The 18,013-nt window shown below is 38.5% G+C and overlaps 1 protein-coding gene across 1 annotated transcript in view; it reads left to right on the top strand.

The window, feature by feature from the left end:
- tmem47 (transmembrane protein 47) overlaps positions 1–16,618 on the top strand; it is a 34,480-nt gene extending 17,862 nt beyond the window's left edge. The window contains exon 3 of the mRNA XM_063050918.1: positions 10,556–16,618. Within this exon, the coding sequence (XP_062906988.1) occupies positions 10,556–10,734 (179 nt within the window). The 3' untranslated portion in view covers positions 10,735–16,618. The remainder of the gene's footprint in view (positions 1–10,555) is intronic.
- Positions 16,619–18,013: the final 1,395 nt, after the last annotated feature.

Raw genomic sequence — 18,013 nt, 5'->3', positions numbered from 1 at the left:
GCTTTTAAGTTCCAGATGTTTGGCCAGCATTAAAAGAAACAAGCTTCACTGTGATCTGCTGAAACTTCAGAGCCCAATTGCTTCATTAAATTATTTATTTGTCAGCTTTTCTTCATCTCTTCTATCTCAGTTGTATCAATGATTGGGGGAAAATTAATTTCTCCACCTCTCTTTGAATGTCATTGCAAGATTTTATAGAAAATATTTCATTCATGTAACACCTGATCATTGAATTAAACACTACAAACTAGACCTAAATGATTGAAAAGCATAGACTGTGATATTAGAGATCAGAGATATTTCAGAAATATATCTGCAGGGCAAACATCAATCCCTTCAGTATTAAGATAAACTCACAAAATGCTACCATCTGTTCAAAATATACTGTATATTCATTTGTGGAAGACGTTAGACATGATAATTGGCACATTCTTTCCTCAATGGGTTTTCCAGTTCTGTTTAAATTTATTTTCATGGTGCACTCACTGGTGTTTGGTGTCTGCATGGAACACCATTTATTCTTCAGCATCTTGGATGCCTGTGATATGTAATCACTGACCAGGGATGGGGTCCTTTGCACCAAGCTTAGATTTCAAACATAGCAGCTAACACTTTTAGAGATCAAAGAGTTGTTTTTATGTAAGTTAAACTTCCAATATTCTTTGTTCAGCCTCTTGTCATAAGTGAGAACCAATCTTCTGTTCTTAATATAAATGACAGACAATAATCAGTTTGAAGTTAAAAGGACAGCTTTGCAAAACAAACAGCACTGTCTATAGAGCATAGACTGCTGGCTTACAGCACGCAGTTGATTGCAGTGTAAAACAATGGGTTATGTAATTGGGTTTATTTCAACAATACTGTTTAAGTTATTTAGTTCCAGGAAGCTTGCAGACCAGTCTGATGCTATCAATTCGCATGTCAAATAGCAATCTATCAATAGTTGGGAGATTTGTGTACTCAGAGATTCAGCATTTGCAGCATTAATTTAGGGTATCTGGGAACTCTATCCACTGAAGCTTTTAAACCATCTGCGTGAAAAGGTTTCTTAAAAGAAATCACATGCATGTGAGTTCACCCAAGTGGCAGAGAAAAAACCAGTATAAATGTAAGAGAGCAGTCAGGCTTGTTAGGATGATCTTCAGCCCTATCAGGGCTTAAAGGAGCCTTTAAAAAATACAGAAAGGCAGGGTGAACTAGAATCTATTCCTCTGCCTTGGATTTCTGCGACAGACAACTCGTTGGTATATTTTTTTAGCTTATAGGGATTGTACCTGTGTTTTGAAAATGAAATGTGTTTTAAGGATTTTATCTAAATTTAAACGTGCATCACTAAAAATAAGTAAAAGGTTTTTAGAACTACTTTGTTAGCTAGAAGTATCTTCTCCTTGGGTTGGCGGGGTTGCCCGTCGTTCAAATTGTGGTCACTGGCAGCTAAACTCACAGTGGAGGATAAACAAGATTTAAAAGGTCCAATTTAATGTAAGGGAAATGTATACAATATACATCCTGAAATGCTTTTTCTTTGCAAACAGGGAAGGAAACTGGTCTTTGGAATAGATAGTTACAATATAACTTCCCTTTAGTGAGGTTATATCTATAAGCTGATAAGGCTTAAGATCTTCATTTGAGTTTAATACTTCATGGTCAGCAAAACCAATACCATTACACCTGGGCCTTAGTGCTACTATGTATGTTAAACAATCCAGTGACAACAATGCAAATAATGAGCACAAAGGAGGATGGAAGTTTATGGCCCTTAAGAACATTAGAAATCTCAGGGTTTCTGGCAAACTGTTTATTTGGCAGAAGATTGAAGAACATTTAATTACCAAAGAAGAGATTTTTCTTTCCAAATCTGTTCATTTCACTTTCTTACCAGTCGCGTTCTCTTACATAATGCCTCTGACTATGGTGAATGATTATTTAAATGCAATGGCTGTCAATTAATTAATTTTTTTTATCAGTATTATGTTACAAATTAGCACCCAGAACTTCCATGGAGGTTCTTCTCTGAGAGATTGCAATATTAAACAGTATCTGTTAATAGGTTGAACTCACTGAGAAAAGAAAGTTGAACCCTGAAGTAATTACTAATCAAGGAAAAAAACTTTGTAACACTGAAGATGATAATTATCTCAATAAATTATCTTTAAGATTATCTTCTATTTTATAAATAAAGTTTTGTTTTTATAATACATTATAAAGGTACAGTTGCTCTGCTGTGAAGGGGAATAATTTACTTATTGCAGCAAATGTGGAAGACTGACAAATTAATATACAGCTAAAAGCCATTACAGTTCAGTAATCCAATTGGACCATACCAATGTGACTGAATTGTGTCTCACCTAACCCTTAAATCTCTCTTGCAATCCATCCCCTTCAAACTCTTCCTATACTCTAAGCCCTAAGCCCTCACTATTCCTTACCCTTTGAGACAAGGGCCCAAGATGATCCCCATTATCATTTACCAGATCTATATTTTTCAACATCCAAGTGTAAGATTGAAGTAGGAATTTATGTGATAGTCTACTCCAGATGTAAACCAGGACCTTTCCAAAAGGAATTTTGCAGGGAAATTGAGGAATTGCAGGACATGGTGAATAAAATGCATTTTACCCAATCATTGTGACTTAAAATAGATCTGAAACAAGTATCTTTATCTGCTGCAATAATTTGGCATAGGTGTTGCATGAAATTGTCAGCACGTCTCTGTTAAAGTGCCACTGAATTTGTGTTTCCCCTGACTAGAGACATGAATATGGAAGTCCCAAACTAACGAATCATCCTTACACTTTTCTTGACTATGATTAAATATTGGACTCCGTGAAGGATGAGGATGTGGCATTTTTCCAGCATTTATGCTGGGGGAAATCACCTGTAGAATTGGACTAGATTTTTTTCATCTCCATTTACACGAGGCCATGAGACTCAAGGCATGATTTGCAGATAATTCCAGCTCTCTGTCTCTCAGTCAGATGTAAATGCTGAAAATTTCTGTCTCAGATTTTCTAATCTTAGCATAAAAGAAGTTGAATCGTGTCTCACAATGCTTTTGACATTAAATATTTCAAGAATGATATAATTGAAGACCCTCGAGCCTGAATGTAATAGATGAACATGCACTCTGTTTGGACTTATTCAGTTTAACACATGAATTCTGCAGTTCTAGCTTTCCATTTTCAATCACTGTTTCACAGTAAAACTGGAATCGCTGAGGACGTCATTGAGAGGTTGAGGAGCATCCTAATGAGTTTAGGCATGATGGATGAATTGCTGAATTGAGAAATCCTAATTACACACTCTCAAATAACTATGAACATGATTATGAACAGAACAGACCCTCATTGCAGCTGCAAGCTAGACAGGGTTGTATTTGATTTTTGCTCTAAACTGCTACAGCAAACACTGTAGTGTTTATGCACACCATTGTTTCCACGCACCCTCTGCCCCAATACCCCCACCCCCCCACATCCCTCTTTGTGATAATAATATAACATAGTGCCCCAGGGAACAGCACATGTATTTCTTACTGAGCTACATTTTTAACACTGTATTCAAGGAAAATTGATGATACTATGTAAAAATAATCTCTCATTCCCATCTCTAAAGTGGGCCCTTCTGATTGAGGTTGCAGAAAATGAGAATCAACTTTCAATGTTTTATTGCATCCAGGAAAATAATATTTTAGCACTTTATCCCAAGACCCAATGATAGTCAATGCAACTTTAAGATTACAATTGGATATTCATAGATTATAACCATTTTCATGTGCTCTTCCATATCCTTGCAAGAAGGATACAAGTTCAGGTATCTGGACAAAAGGTTATTGAGAGACGACCCACCAGAAATATAATTTGCTTAGTGAGGGCAAGTATGGCTCAGTGGTTAGTTTCAGGTAATAATATTCTCACATTGTTGAGATGCATGTTCATTTAGAACCTGGTCATTTTATTTCTGAAAAAACGTTGGCTGCCTTTTCCTTTTCACTTCAGTTGTCTTCTCACTGTCTCCTCTGTACTTGGTGAATTGATTGCCCCAGTTAGTCTCCAAGCATTTCACTTTCTAATGTAATCCTAACCATTCTGAATGGGTGCATGGTCCTGGTATACATCTGCAGTGGACTATCACAGAAGTACCTCCCTTAATCTAACACCTGGATATTAATCAGGTAAATGGTTATAGGGATCACAAACTCCATCCTGGCCCTATGCCTCAGAAGGTCAGGAAGGGCTAAATGCTTTGGGCTTAGAATATAGGAAGAGTTTGAGCAGGCGGGTGAATTGCAAGTGAGATTCAAGTGTTATGTAAGAAATCAGTTGGTTAGGGTCTCTACCTCAAGTATGAGGGTTGCTGCCTTGAGGACTTGAAAGCTCATCAATAGTTAAAACAACTAAGCTGCAGTGGTGAGGTTTAATTTGCTTGACTTAAGACCAAGTCACTTCATTCTTGACACAAAGGCCAGGATTTTGTGGCCACCAGGAAAGCAACAGTATGTGCCACCATTTTCTAAGAATCCTGCATTCAAAGACCTACTGACCACTATGACAATGCCTTCTGCTTTGCTGAGTGTCTCTGGTGTTAATAGACCAAAATACATAGGAACAGAATTAGACCATCTGGCCCATTGAGTCTGCTCTGCCATTCCATCATGGCTGATTTATTATCCCTCTCAACCCCTTTCTCCTGCTTTATTCCTGTAATCTTTGACACCATGACTAATGAAGAACCTATCAACCTCCGCTGTAAATATACTCAAAGATTAGACCTCCACAGACTCACCACCCTCTGGCTAAAGAAATTTTTCCTCATCTCTGTTTTAAATGGACATCCCTCAATTCTGGTGCTATGCCCGCAGGTCCTATACTCCCCACTATAGGAAACATCCTCTCCATATCAACTCTATCTAAGCCTTTCAATATTTGATAAGTTTCAATGAAGTCTCCCTCTTTCTCCTAAACTCTAATGAGTACAGGCTCAGAGCCATCAAACAATCCTCATAAGTTAACCCTTTCATTACTGGAATTATTCTTGTGAACCTCCTCTGACCCCTTCGAATGTCAGCACATCTTTCCCTAAATAAGGGACCCAAGGCTGCTCACAATACTCCAAGTGCAGTCTGACCAATGCCTTATAAAGTCTCAGTATTGCATCTTCAATTTTGTATTCTAGTCCTCTTGAAATTAATGTTAACATTGCACATTTGCCTTCCCTACTAACGACTCAACCTGCAATTTAGCCTTTAGGAAATCCAGCACAAGGACGCCAATGTCCCTTTGCACCTCCTTTTAAATTTTTCTCCCCAATTAGAAAATAGTTCATGCCTTCATTCCTTCTGCCAAGGCGCATGACCATGAACTTCCCTGCACTATATTTGATCTGCCACTTCTTTGCCCATTCCCGCAATCTGTTTGTGTTTCTGCAGACCTTGTGCTTCCTCAACACTCCTTGCCCCTCCATCTATCTTCATATCATCCGCCAACCTGGCCACAAAGCCATCAATTCCCTCAGCCAAATCATTGACATATATCGTGAAATGAAATGGTACCAACACTGACCCTTTCATCACTGACAGCCAGCCAGAAAATGCCCCCTTTATTCCCACTCTTTGCCTTCTGCCAGTCAATAAAATTGTTCGTTAAAATTGACGTAATTAACAAACTGAGCAGCCAATCACATGGAAGAATTGTCAGGGATCAAACCAGGCAGTAAAAGTAACACTTGGGACATCTAAAGGGGTTTATGTTTGAAGGAGAAGTAGTTTAAATTTTAAAGCGGGAAATAAAATCTTGCAATTTTCAAGTGTTTATGCTAATGAATTTGACTTGGAATATTAAATCTAGTTTAAATTCTAAAGTGATTCTTAAAAAATAATTGTGGCTTGGTCTTCTATTGAAACTCTATCATGGCAAAATTGTTGATGTTTATAATCCTCAGTAAAGAATGTATCTTATCCTAACTCACTGATGCCTTTAGAAAACTATAACAATGTATGGAGCAAGATGTCACTGACAGCAACTTCTAGACTTCTACAAAGTCCACAAGTTGCTGCTAATTTCAAATATTGTAACAGTGAGCATGAGATCACTGTTGTTATTATATGCTCTGGCAAAGAGAACCAAAACAGAGGGAAAGAAAGATGTTTTTATGGCTTCAGAAAACAACCACTGCCGTCTGTCAATACCTCTGGAGAGGGATTTCTATGTGCTTTGTAATCTCAGGTCATGATGTGTTTTCAATGAAGTCGTTTACAAGTCTCTAACATTCAATCAGTATTTATGTAACACCCATGAAATACTAAATTATCAAGTGTTTTATGTGAATAAAGCCAGGTACTCAAGTAAAGTGACAAGATTTAATAGATGTGACCGAAGATGTGATTTTGAATAGGCTTTTGGGGATATGGAGAGTGTTAGCAAAGATGGACTGTTTAGAAAAGAGTTTTACTGGTGAGCACCAAGACCACAGAGGCTCTGAACTCTGACCACTGAACATGCTTCAAGATGCGTAGAGGGAAAGAGGAAGCAGAGAGTTGGCAAGGTGAAGCACCTGAGTACTGGGGTGTCAGGATAGATAGTCATTGGCCTATACAGCACGAAAACAGGCTCTTTGGCCCATCTTATCTGTGCTGACCAATTTGCCTAACTAAGAATAGTCCCATTTGTCTGTTTGACACATTTTGTGTTTGACCTATATTGCTCCAAACCTTTTCTGTCTAGGTGCCTGTCCAAGTGTCTTTTAAATGTTGTGATTGTACCTACTTCTACTACCTCCTCTGGCAGCTTGTTCCATATACCCACCATCCTCTGTGTAGAAAAAGTTACACCTCAGTCCCTTTTAAATCTTTCCCTTTTTAGCTTAACCCTTACCATCTAATTTTAGACTCCTCTACCCTGGAAGTAGATGACACTGAATACAGAGGGAAAGATAAAGCCAATTAGGTGAGGAAGCAAACTATGAACTTACTAGGTAGATAACTAATGAGTCAAGGTTGATATCTGCAGCTGGTGTGTTGTGGAAGTTCAGTCGGTGAAACTATGAGGTGACTCTGGTAATGAGGTAGGAATGAAGCATTGGTGGAGGGGTGCAATTTTGAATAAGCAAAAACTGATGTTCTGACATTTGTGAAATAATAAAGTTTAGGGATATCTTTGTCCAAATAGAATATTGTGATTATGCACACCCTGAATTAATTAGGGCAAAGAATATGGAATAGAATGGAATGAAACCAAGAGCTAAGGTGCTGAATGTTTGACAAAGGTAAATAGAATGGTTTTTCATGCAGTCCTTAACTGAGGAAAGATCTGGATTATCCACAAGAAAGGACCACCATCCTCGTCATAGGATGAGTGTTGGTTACAGAGAAGAAAAACATTTGAAAGAATGACTTTCACAAGTGCTGATGTCTGAAAGGAATTTAACCATCCTTAACCAGCATTGGTCAAAAACAAGTTTATGACAGTGTAACCCTTTCATTGGGGCTCGACAGCTAACTCTGCTAACGGTCATGTGACTCCGAGGTAAAAAGGCCACCTTTCGTAAACAATATACGTCTAGGGTTGGTATGATTTGGGGTTCAACCAAACAGGAACGGCGTGATGTTCGGATTAAAGGAACCTCAGCCTGAGCGAATGCTGTGTGAATACTGCCCATACGCAGTTATCAGTAGCCCAGAAATGACAGATCATATCCCAGCATAAAATTATAAAGGAAGTATATTTACCAAATGTTCAACTTCAATAAACAGTTACAGAAAAGGAAAAGAAAAAATGAAAGTGCCCATTACAATTAAACCAGTCCAATGTGCGCATAATGTTGGAGCTCATACTGGAGTAACTGGGGGTCATATCTCATTATTCACAGTCTGGACCCACCACATTCCGAACTCCCCTCAAAGACCACCTCGAACAAACTGGCTCTCTCTCTGGAGTATTAGCCCTTCCTCCTTGGAGCCATTCATCTGCACACAGCACTTCTTGCAATGGGGACTCTCCTTGCAACATCATTCTGTGGCATCTTCCCTTGAGCCCCACTCTGCAGCTCCCTCCAAAAGACCCTAAACCAGACTACTGTCCATCAGAAAACTCCTCCTCAATAGCTCTCTTGAACCTTCTCTCACATCGCACAATCCTGAATGGCTGACACATATTCCTAAATTGGACAACATAGCTATGTTAGCTGAAGCCAAAACACACTTTCAAGCATGGCACACTGCTAGGGCATTACATAAGGAATGGAATTTATTGAAATGTTAATTCCTTGGTTTAGAGTTTAATTTGAGCATGAAAACAAACTGTCTAGAAAAGTTAATAATGTTACCGTGCTATTAGTCCACATTTTAAATGCATGAACTTGATTATTAATATGTGCTGTTTTGTGGTACCAATCAAGATGTCCATCCCTAGACCTAGTTAATATAAAGAGCTGTACACCCCAACTGAAATTTACTACCACTAAATGTTGGCATGTCTGTGTTTCTTCAGTTCAAGTGCTCCCATGTAAATCATCAAGAGCTAAGATTAAGCTCGGAGTGGAAGCATTTGATCTAAGAGATCAGTACCCAGAGTGGTGACCCAAGGATTTGGTTCTTTCATCACTATAAGAACATAAGAACATGGAACAGTACAGGCCCTTTGGCCCACGATGTCGTGCCAACCAAGATCAATCTAATGCTTCCCTCCCACATAGCCTTCCACTTTTATTTCATCCACAAGCACACATGAGGTCTAGGTCAAAGAAAATAGAACAAATCCCATCTACCAACACCCATGGTGGTGTCGTGGCATCTGCACTGGTCTTTGAAGTGAGTGGCCCCGGATTTGAAATTGCTCGGTTCCTTTCATGCTTTCCATCTGTGCTGGGTTGAATTTCGAAGTAGCAGCTCGGTCTCGTAAAAAAAAACAGACAATGGCTTAGGAAATGGCAAAGGGTTGCCACAAAGTGCGGAGAGGAACAACGACCAGCACATGTACCACAATGTGTACGCACTCTTGTTCTACTCCAGTATTTATGGATCTCACACCTTATAAACAAGCCATTCAATCCTGTCAGAAAATATCATGAACATAAATTTCAACATGCTTTCCTGTTTTGCAAGATAAAGTTAAATACATTGTGTCAGTACAGCAGCAGAGGAGAAAAGGCTCTTGTCTCTGAACGTTCAGTCATGTGGAGGAGAGGGAGTTAGTGTTTGCGGTCTCAGTCATCACAGGCCTAATTCTGTTTAGTGAGGATGATGATGTAGCCTCATCCATCTTACCATCTCACATCCCATTTACTCCTCATCACACAATCCCTTGTGACATGTAGACAGTGCAAGTGTGTTATTCTTGCCAATCCTCTCTGCTCACCATCCTTTCTCATATTGGCAGTGGAACTTACGAGGCAGAGGAAGATGGATAAGCATCGCCTCATCTGAGATTGGCACCCATCAGCTAGGTTCTGGCACTCTGTAGGCACTAGGATCTGCATACAAGGAGTCACCGTCCATTGGTACTTGGGGATTGATGGGGGGAGGGGTTTCAGGCAAAAGATACCATGTGTGTCAAGACAGTCTGGTTGCAGATCAGTTTTATTGGTAGCAGACTACCTCAGGATAAACACTACAAGCAAACACCTGAGATAATTGGAACCAAGCATGAGGGGATTTACTAGTAATCATATGCAATGAAAATTTACAGTGAATGATAGTCTTTCTGATCAAGAAAAGATCCAGCTTTGCATATGAAGTGCTTCAAAGAAGCAGGTCATTCATTGGAATCTTCAAAGCCACAGGATTGGCTGCCGTTTCCTCAATAGAAATGAATCCCACTCTTCTTAAATAGCAAACAACTATGAGATTCTATTTGCAGCGGTGACCTGCATACTGTGACATTTGTATGTGATATTTATGAGCTGTTGCCTGGAATAACCATAAGGTACTTTTGTGACTGTGACCCTTGCTTTTAAAGGCAGTGACATCCAGGTTTGGGTGTATGGCTGCAGCTTTAAGGTGAAATCACTATGTATCCACCTAATTAGAAAACAATTTGCTTCAGGGCCATTCTCCACAGGCAGGTGGAGATTGGGTCGTAATTCCCAGAAGACCTTTCCAGGAATGACCTGTACAGGCTAGATAGTGCAATGTTTGATAGATAAATAACTACACATATTAAAAAGAAATACAGATTGCAGAATTTTCTATGGCTTTGTGTGAAGTACTTCTAACTTCCAATGGTTTTCATTGTAAAAAGGGACTATAATTTTCATACTAAACATTAGAAAGATTAAGCTCGTCAGGCAAAATCGCTGGAAATATAAACTCTGTTGCTTTATTGATATGCTGAGTAACTGCAACATTCACTGGATTTTACTTTTACCTTTGAATTTTCAATTTGCACATGTTAGCACATGCATTATACTGGAATATTTATTTAATTACTACTGTAAATGAAAGATATGCTACAGATTGATTATAACTGGAGGAAAAATGTGACATTAATTTTTTTTTCCACTAACTATCTTTGTGGTTAAAGAAACACATGGACATTGTTTAATCATTGGCTTTTCTTTGCAGTTGTTCTCCAAGTATGTGGACTCGTTTTATACCCAATCAAATTTGTGGAAACAGCCACGATGCGAACATATCATGAGTTCAACTGGGGATATGGCATTGCCTGGGGAGCCACCATCTTCTCATTTGGGGGAGCTGTACTTTACTGCTTAAACCCGAAGAACTATGATGATTACTACTAGAGCAGAACTAATTCTACCAAAATTAAGCTCACCTCCTTTGCTAACTTGCTACTTTCTAAGTTGAAGTGTGGTATTTAACCTGTTCTCTCTATGCACTATTCACTTTGGCTGTAATGAAGATAATTGCTTTAACTCCTGCACCACAAATATGGAACTCTGGAAGAGCTCATGGCTGAAATTTTGTATATTAGCAGTTTCATGTACAGTGTGCTGGAATGCAGACTTCTGTTAGTTTCACATCAGCTGAGCGGAATCACAAAAGTGTGCATTGAAGAACATGAATCAAAATTTACCTTCGCAAGAATGTTCAATTCAATTTACCTTGAAGAAAGAATTTGTGCTGGGTATGAAGGACATGAGTTTCCCATAGTGAGGTTGGAAAACTTATACCTCATATTTGAGTTGGATGAAGTGCTGATTGTTCTGTGGCAACTCAAGTAAAAGTGCATGTTTGCATCCATTTTCAAAAGCTGAGCAACATCCTCTGTAAAAGTTTACTGTGCTGATGCAAAATAGAAATGTATTACTCTTGTTTCTAATTATTACAGAGAAATGGGAACACTATACTGTTGTAAAGCTGTACTAAAGTTCCATTTGTATCATTCAATTACAATTGTAGCATTTCAGTTATCATTTTCCTATGCCTATAGATGAATTTTATGAAATATGTTTTTAAAACAAAAAGCATAGCAAATGTCAGTATACTTAAATACCACTAGATGTAGTGTCAAAGATGAGCATTTTGATGAGCTGAGTATCTAGAAAGAATCTTATATGCTATTGTAAACATTCTAATTTATTTGAGCGACTACTGTATTTTTATATAGACTTCTGAACACTATTTCCTGTATGATTATACTATTCCTTATATTGTGCCTAAAAAGTTATTTTGACTTGTATCTCAGATAAATTCCATATTTCCAACAAATTGTTATCTCCTTCTTTCTCTGTAACTTTCCTTCTCTGTTTCGTACAGTGATCCCTGAATACATTAATTTACTATAAAAGACGTAAGTTTGGGAAGGAAAAGGAGGTTTGCTTGTAGTTGTACGGGGAAAACCTACATTGAATTTGTAGAGCTATTTATATAAAAGGCCTGTGTACTTAATTTTTCATTTTATTATTTCCCACATGATCAACAACCTGATACAAAGGTATCATTTAAGAACCTTGCCTGGACTTCTGCAGGGTAAGTTGAAAGTTTATTTAATCTTTCATACAACAATCAATTTACTGAAATGATGCTGTAAGCATTCCCACGGCAGGTGAACAGACTCTAACAAACAGAAATGACCAACAAATGTGCTCCAAGCTATCATTCCTGCAGACCATTTCTTGTCTGCTACGCTATCATAATATAGTTTTTGGCCATATTCTTAGCAGTAAGTCTGTCTCATATTTTATTGCCTTCAGCATTTGGACAATTATTAGATGTGTAAAAACTTATTAACTCCAGAGAAAAACTCATATACATTTTCGGCAAAATACATAACTCATAGGCATGTGAAAGGAGAATGTGAAAAAAATCATGCAAGTGTATTTTGCGTCAGTCTTCACTGTGGAAGACACTCGCAGTATGCCAGAAATTCGTGAATATCAGGGGACAGAAGTAAGTGTAGTTGCCATTACTAAGGAGAAGGTGCTGAGGAAACTGAAAGGACTGAAGTTAGATAAGTCACCTGGACCAGATGGACTCCACCCCAGGGTTTTGAAAGAGGTGACTGAAGAGATTGTGGAGGCGTTAGTAATGATCTTTCAAGAATCACTAAATTCTGGAATGGTTCCAGAGAACTGGAAAATTGTAAATATCATTCTAGTCTTTAAGAATGGAAGGAGGCAGAAGAAAGGAGATAACCCTGATTTCAGTGGTTGGAAAGCTGTCGAGGTCCATTATTTAGGATGAGGTTTTGGTACTTGGAGGTGTATGATAAAGTAGGCCAAAGTCAGTTTGGTTTCCTTAAAGGGAAGTCTTGTCTGACAAATCTGTTGGAATTCTTTGAGCAAATAACAGACAGGATGGACAAAGGAGAATCAGTGGATGTTGTTTACTTGAATTTTTTAGAAGGCCTTTGACAAGGTGCCACACATGAGGCTGCTTAACAAGATAAGAGCCCATAGTGTTACAGAAAAGTTTGCAGATGATGCAAAGATAGGTGGAGAGGCAGGTCATGTTGAAGAAGTAAGGAGTCTGCAGGGGGATCTGGACAGATTGGGGTAATGGGCAAGGAAGTGGCAGATGGAATATAATGTAGGGAATTGTATGGTATGCACTTTTGTAGAAGAAATAAGGCATAGTCTGTTTTTTAAAAGGGGAGAAAATTCAAAAATCAGAGGTGCAAATGGACTTGAGAGTAAGATTCCCCAATGGTTAACTTGGAGGTTGAGTCAGTGCTAAGGAAAGTAAATGCAGTGGTAGCATTCATTTCGAGAGTACTAGAACTAAAAGCAAGGATGTGATGCTGAGGCTTTATGAGGCATTGGTTAGACTACACTTAAAGTGTTATGAGCATTTTGGGCCACTTATCTATAAGAAGATGTGCTAGCATTGGAGAGGATCCAGAGGAGGTCCTTGAGAATGACTCTGGGAATGAAGAGGTTAACATATGAGGAACGTTTGGCTCTGGGGCTGTACTCACTGGAACTTAGAAGAATGAAGGGGAACCTCATTGAACCCTATCATATACAGAAAGGCCTAGGCAGAGTGGATGTAGGGAGGTACATAGCAGGTGAGTCTAGGACCAGAGGGCACAGCCTCAGAACAGAGGGACATCCATTTAGAACAAAGATGAGAAGGGATTTCTTTAGCTAGAGGATGGTGAATCTGTGGAATTTATTGCCACAGATGACTGTGGAGACAAAGTCATTGAACATACTTAAAGCAGAGGTTGATAGGTTCTTGACTAGTCAGGGTATCAAAGGTTATGGGGAAAAGGCAGGAGAATGGGGTTGAGAGAGATAATAAATCAGCCATGAGGAATGGCAGAGTAGACTCAATTGCTGAGTGGCCTAATTCTCCTCCTATGTCTTATGGTCTTATTGTCTTATGGACTGCTTGGCTCATTAAGCTATCTGTCAGCTCCTTACTCACAATCTAACTGAAATGACATAAAATCCTACAACATCTTCTCCAACCCTTGAATGCTCCACAAAACATTTTCTGGCCTTTTACTTCTTGTCATTACTTCATATCTTGTACTCTGAAACATGGTGTTTTCTTTCAGGAATTTATCAAGTTCCCTTATTAACTATACGGAATACATGCATCTTTAATTTGTTCCAGAGGGAAATGTCTCTCTGTGAAATGAAATATTTCCTGGCATTTAATCTCACTCCGCCTGAGGATTTTATATGCATGTTCATCAGTCTTGCCATCCCTATTGATCTCAAGTAACAATCCAACTGGATTGAATCCAATCCTCCCTTCCTTTTAAAAGCCTTCAATCATACCCCTTTCTAAGTTAGCTGTTTCCCAAAGTACGTTACCATTACACTTTAGTTTCCCTTTATAATAAGAACTTGGTATTTCAGAGGATCAAGATTCTTCACTAAATGTAGATGCATCAAAGTCTTCCATGATTTATTTATAAGGTCCGTTCATCTGTTCAACAATCTCTGCAGCATTCTGTAGGAATACCAGTGCCCCACACCTCACATGACCACTTAATAAGTTGTCATCTATGAATCTAAGGTTTCAGTCAGTTTTGAAAGGGGTGATGAACTAAATATGGTTTATTAAATGACAGTCAATTACAATTATGCTATTTGCAGAAAGGTACTTGTTTATATGTAAATAAAAAATGCAATACTGGCTTTAAGAGAATGCTAAATAGATGCATGAATGTGCAAGGAATAGGAAGATATGGATCTTGTACAGACAGAAGAAATTGGTTTAATTCACATTGTGCTCAGTGCAGACATTCTGGTGCTGTATTGTTTTATGTTCTAAGATATGGAATGTTTAAAGAATAGTAAGAGTAGTTAAACATTCAACACATAGTAGTTTTCACCATAGTTAATTTATTGTATATGTTTACCTTTCACCTGTTGCTTTTGGTAGGAAGTATATGGCAATAGTACAACAGCTACACAAAAATATATTTATCATTCTTTAGAATATATTAAGCCAAAACTTTGTCTGTGGTTCTTTGTACCAGGTTCATAAATATGTATTTGAGTGGCTGAAGGGAAATCTAAAGATTTTGAAAAAGGTGAATTGCTCTGTGAACATTTGTGTTGTGCCTTAATTGACCCAACTATGGTATATTAGCCATGGAAATGTAAACATGATTTTACTCGACAACAATCTAATTTCAACATTAACCTGATCTAATTTATGCAAGAGTTAGCGTTTGTAACATCCGTTCTTTTTATTCTAACTATTGTAAAATTCTCTTTGAATTCTTTGACTGTTAATTGCTGTGTAAAAATTTCCGAACAAAGATTGAATTTTAATTGAATGGCATTCATTGTGCACATTTAAGCGATCGAGAGCTCTACAGATACAGTAGTTTTAATGAATGAAAGTAAAAGTGTGCAGAGCATTGTCAGTGAGTACAGTTGAGAATCAACACTTTCTAAAAGTTAAATACATACGAGGTGGTTGGGTGGTGGGCTTCCTGTGATCTCAGATAATAACAATGAATTTAACACAGGGAGAAATCTTGCAGCACAATACAGAGAAAAGTAGGTATATTATTGTTTAGAATGTAAGTATAAAAGAGAACCAATTTTTCAGGTATATCTTCACAAGGCATTCCTCCAATAGTGAAGTCCTTTTATGACAATCAATGCCAACATTTGTTAATCCAAAATGAAGTTTAACATTTTGACTGGGTTTTGTATTGGTTGAGCAATCTTTTGTCTTAAGAGTTGAATGCAATGTATATATCTGATGCAAAAGAATAAAGAACCATGGAAAATTGTCTTCTGTATGCAGGATATGTGCCTGTGTTATAAACATAGAAACATAGAAAACCTACTGCACAATACAGGCCCTTCAGTCCACAATGCTGTGCCAAACATGTACTTACTTTAGAAATTACCTTGGGTTACCCATAGACCTCTGTTTTTCTAGGCTCCATGTACCTATCCAGGAGTGTCTTAAAAGACCTTTTGTATCTGCCTCCACCACCGTTGCCAGCAGTCCATTCCACGCACTCACCACTCTCTGCGTAAAAAAAACTTACCCCAACGTCTCCTCTGTACCTACTTCCAAGTACCTTAAAACTGTGTTGTACTGACCCTACTAAATAGTGCCTTTACAGTAAAAAAATTATTATCATTATTTAAATATGTTAGTCAAGCTCCATACTAGCACTTTGTGTTTGTCTTTTACATCTGGAACAAGCCACTGTTATTTCAGACACTGTAACACTCTTGCCTCTTAGATAAACAGCAAAGACTTCAGCTCCAAAGGCATGAGTGCATAATCAAGTCCAAAATTCCAGGGCCATACTGAGTTGTTTCTCTGATGTGTCAATAAAATAAACCCCTCAAGCAGCATCAGCGATAATCTGACCATTTCTCTCAATAGACTTGATGGAAGAATGCTCTGGGTATAAAAAAAGGGAAATTCTTGTATATATCGAGGAAAGTTGTCATGCAACTGAGGAGAAAGGGACGGAAAGAAAGTGATATCTCATCTTGAGAATGTACATCAGAGGAAACAGAAAGAAGAGAGAAAGAAATATATGGGACATTATTGTGATCATCTTCTGGGCAGTGTTGCCCAGTTGCTGCCAGTTCTTTCAGCCAGCTGCTTGGCCAAAAAAAAGGGCCCAATTGGTGATCTTGATAATGCATCACTTAAGGAAGTGGAAGCTAGTAGAGAATCTCTGCAATTTGCTCATCCAGAGGGCTCAGACAGCTAGAGTGTCCTCAGAAATTATTCAGCCCACACAACTATTTTGTATTGAAGTAGGATTTTTGAATAGATCTACAAAACTATTGTAGATTGGGAGCTGGGGGGGGGGGGCGGGTTACTTTGGAGTTCTAACATTTAACTTTCATTCATTCTTTCGGGCACCCTTCTATTTACGTGGATGGTTGCAAAGAAAAAGCATTTCAGGATGTAGATTGTATACATTATTCTGACATTAAATGTGCCATTGAAACTTTGAAACATTGTATTGTGTCAAATCAAAAGAAAAATTCCAAACCCTGTCAACAATTTACAAAAAATTAAAAACCAACATTGTGTGGCTGAAAAAGTATTATTCCCCTTTGTAATTATTATGCTAACTTTCCCCATGTGCAATTGCTATACCAACTTACCCAATTTGTTGATGTAGAGAATTGGAGGATCACCTGTTTTCAATGAATTCATGAGAATAAATACCCTCTCTGTCTGTAAGGTGCAACAGACTGGTAGATTTTTAACAGACCAAGCCAAAATGAAGACAAAAGTGCATTCAAGCCAATTTATATAATTCAAGCCAAGCTGAATGATAATAAAGAAGCACAAATCTGGAGGAGTGTATCAGACTATCTCAAAGGCACTGAGCATAGATCAGAGCTCAGTGCAGTCCATTGTGAAAAAGTGGAAAAAATATGAAACTGCCACACTGCCTAGGTCAGGTAGGCCCTCTAAACTTAGTCACGGGAGAAGAATGGCACTTGTAAGAGAGGCTACTGTGACACCAACAGTCACTGAGTGAGCTGCTGAAGTCAGTGGCAGCGACTGGAGATGAAGTTCGTGGCTTCACAATCTCCAAGGCCTTGCACAAAAAGGGTATTTATGGAAGAGTGGCAAGGAATGTGTTGTCATTGGAGAGAGTCCAGAAGAAGTTCATCAGTATGATTCCGGGAATGACGGGATTAACATATAAGGAGCATTTAGCAGCTTTGGCCCTGTACTCACCGGAATTTAGAAGAATGCAGCGGGATCTCATTGAAACCTACCGAATGTTGAAAGGACTAGATAGGGAGAACGTAGAGAGGATGTTTGCTGTGGTAGGTGTATCCTGAGCTAGGGGGCACCCCTTCAGAACAGAGGTAAGGAGGAACGTTTTTAGCCAGAGAGTAGTAAATTTGTGGAATGCTGTGCCACAAACTGCGGTGGAGGCCAAGTCCGTGAGTACATTTAAGGCGGAAGTTGATTATTTCCTGATCAGACAAGGCACCAAAGGATATGGCGAGAAGGCAGATGTATGTGGTTCAGTGGGATTCTGGATCAGCCATGATGGAATGGCAGAGCAGACTCGATGGGCTGAATGGCTTAATTCATACTTTCTTATGGAAGAAGCCCTGACTAAAAAAAAAACATATCCTTGACTGTAAA

The sequence above is a fragment of the Mobula hypostoma genome, chromosome 6 (assembly GCF_963921235.1).
Source record: "Mobula hypostoma chromosome 6, sMobHyp1.1, whole genome shotgun sequence".
Taxonomy (NCBI): domain Eukaryota; kingdom Metazoa; phylum Chordata; class Chondrichthyes; order Myliobatiformes; family Myliobatidae; genus Mobula; species Mobula hypostoma.
Note: the sequence above shows the minus strand (reverse complement) of the source record. Positions and strands in the feature narration are given on the sequence as shown.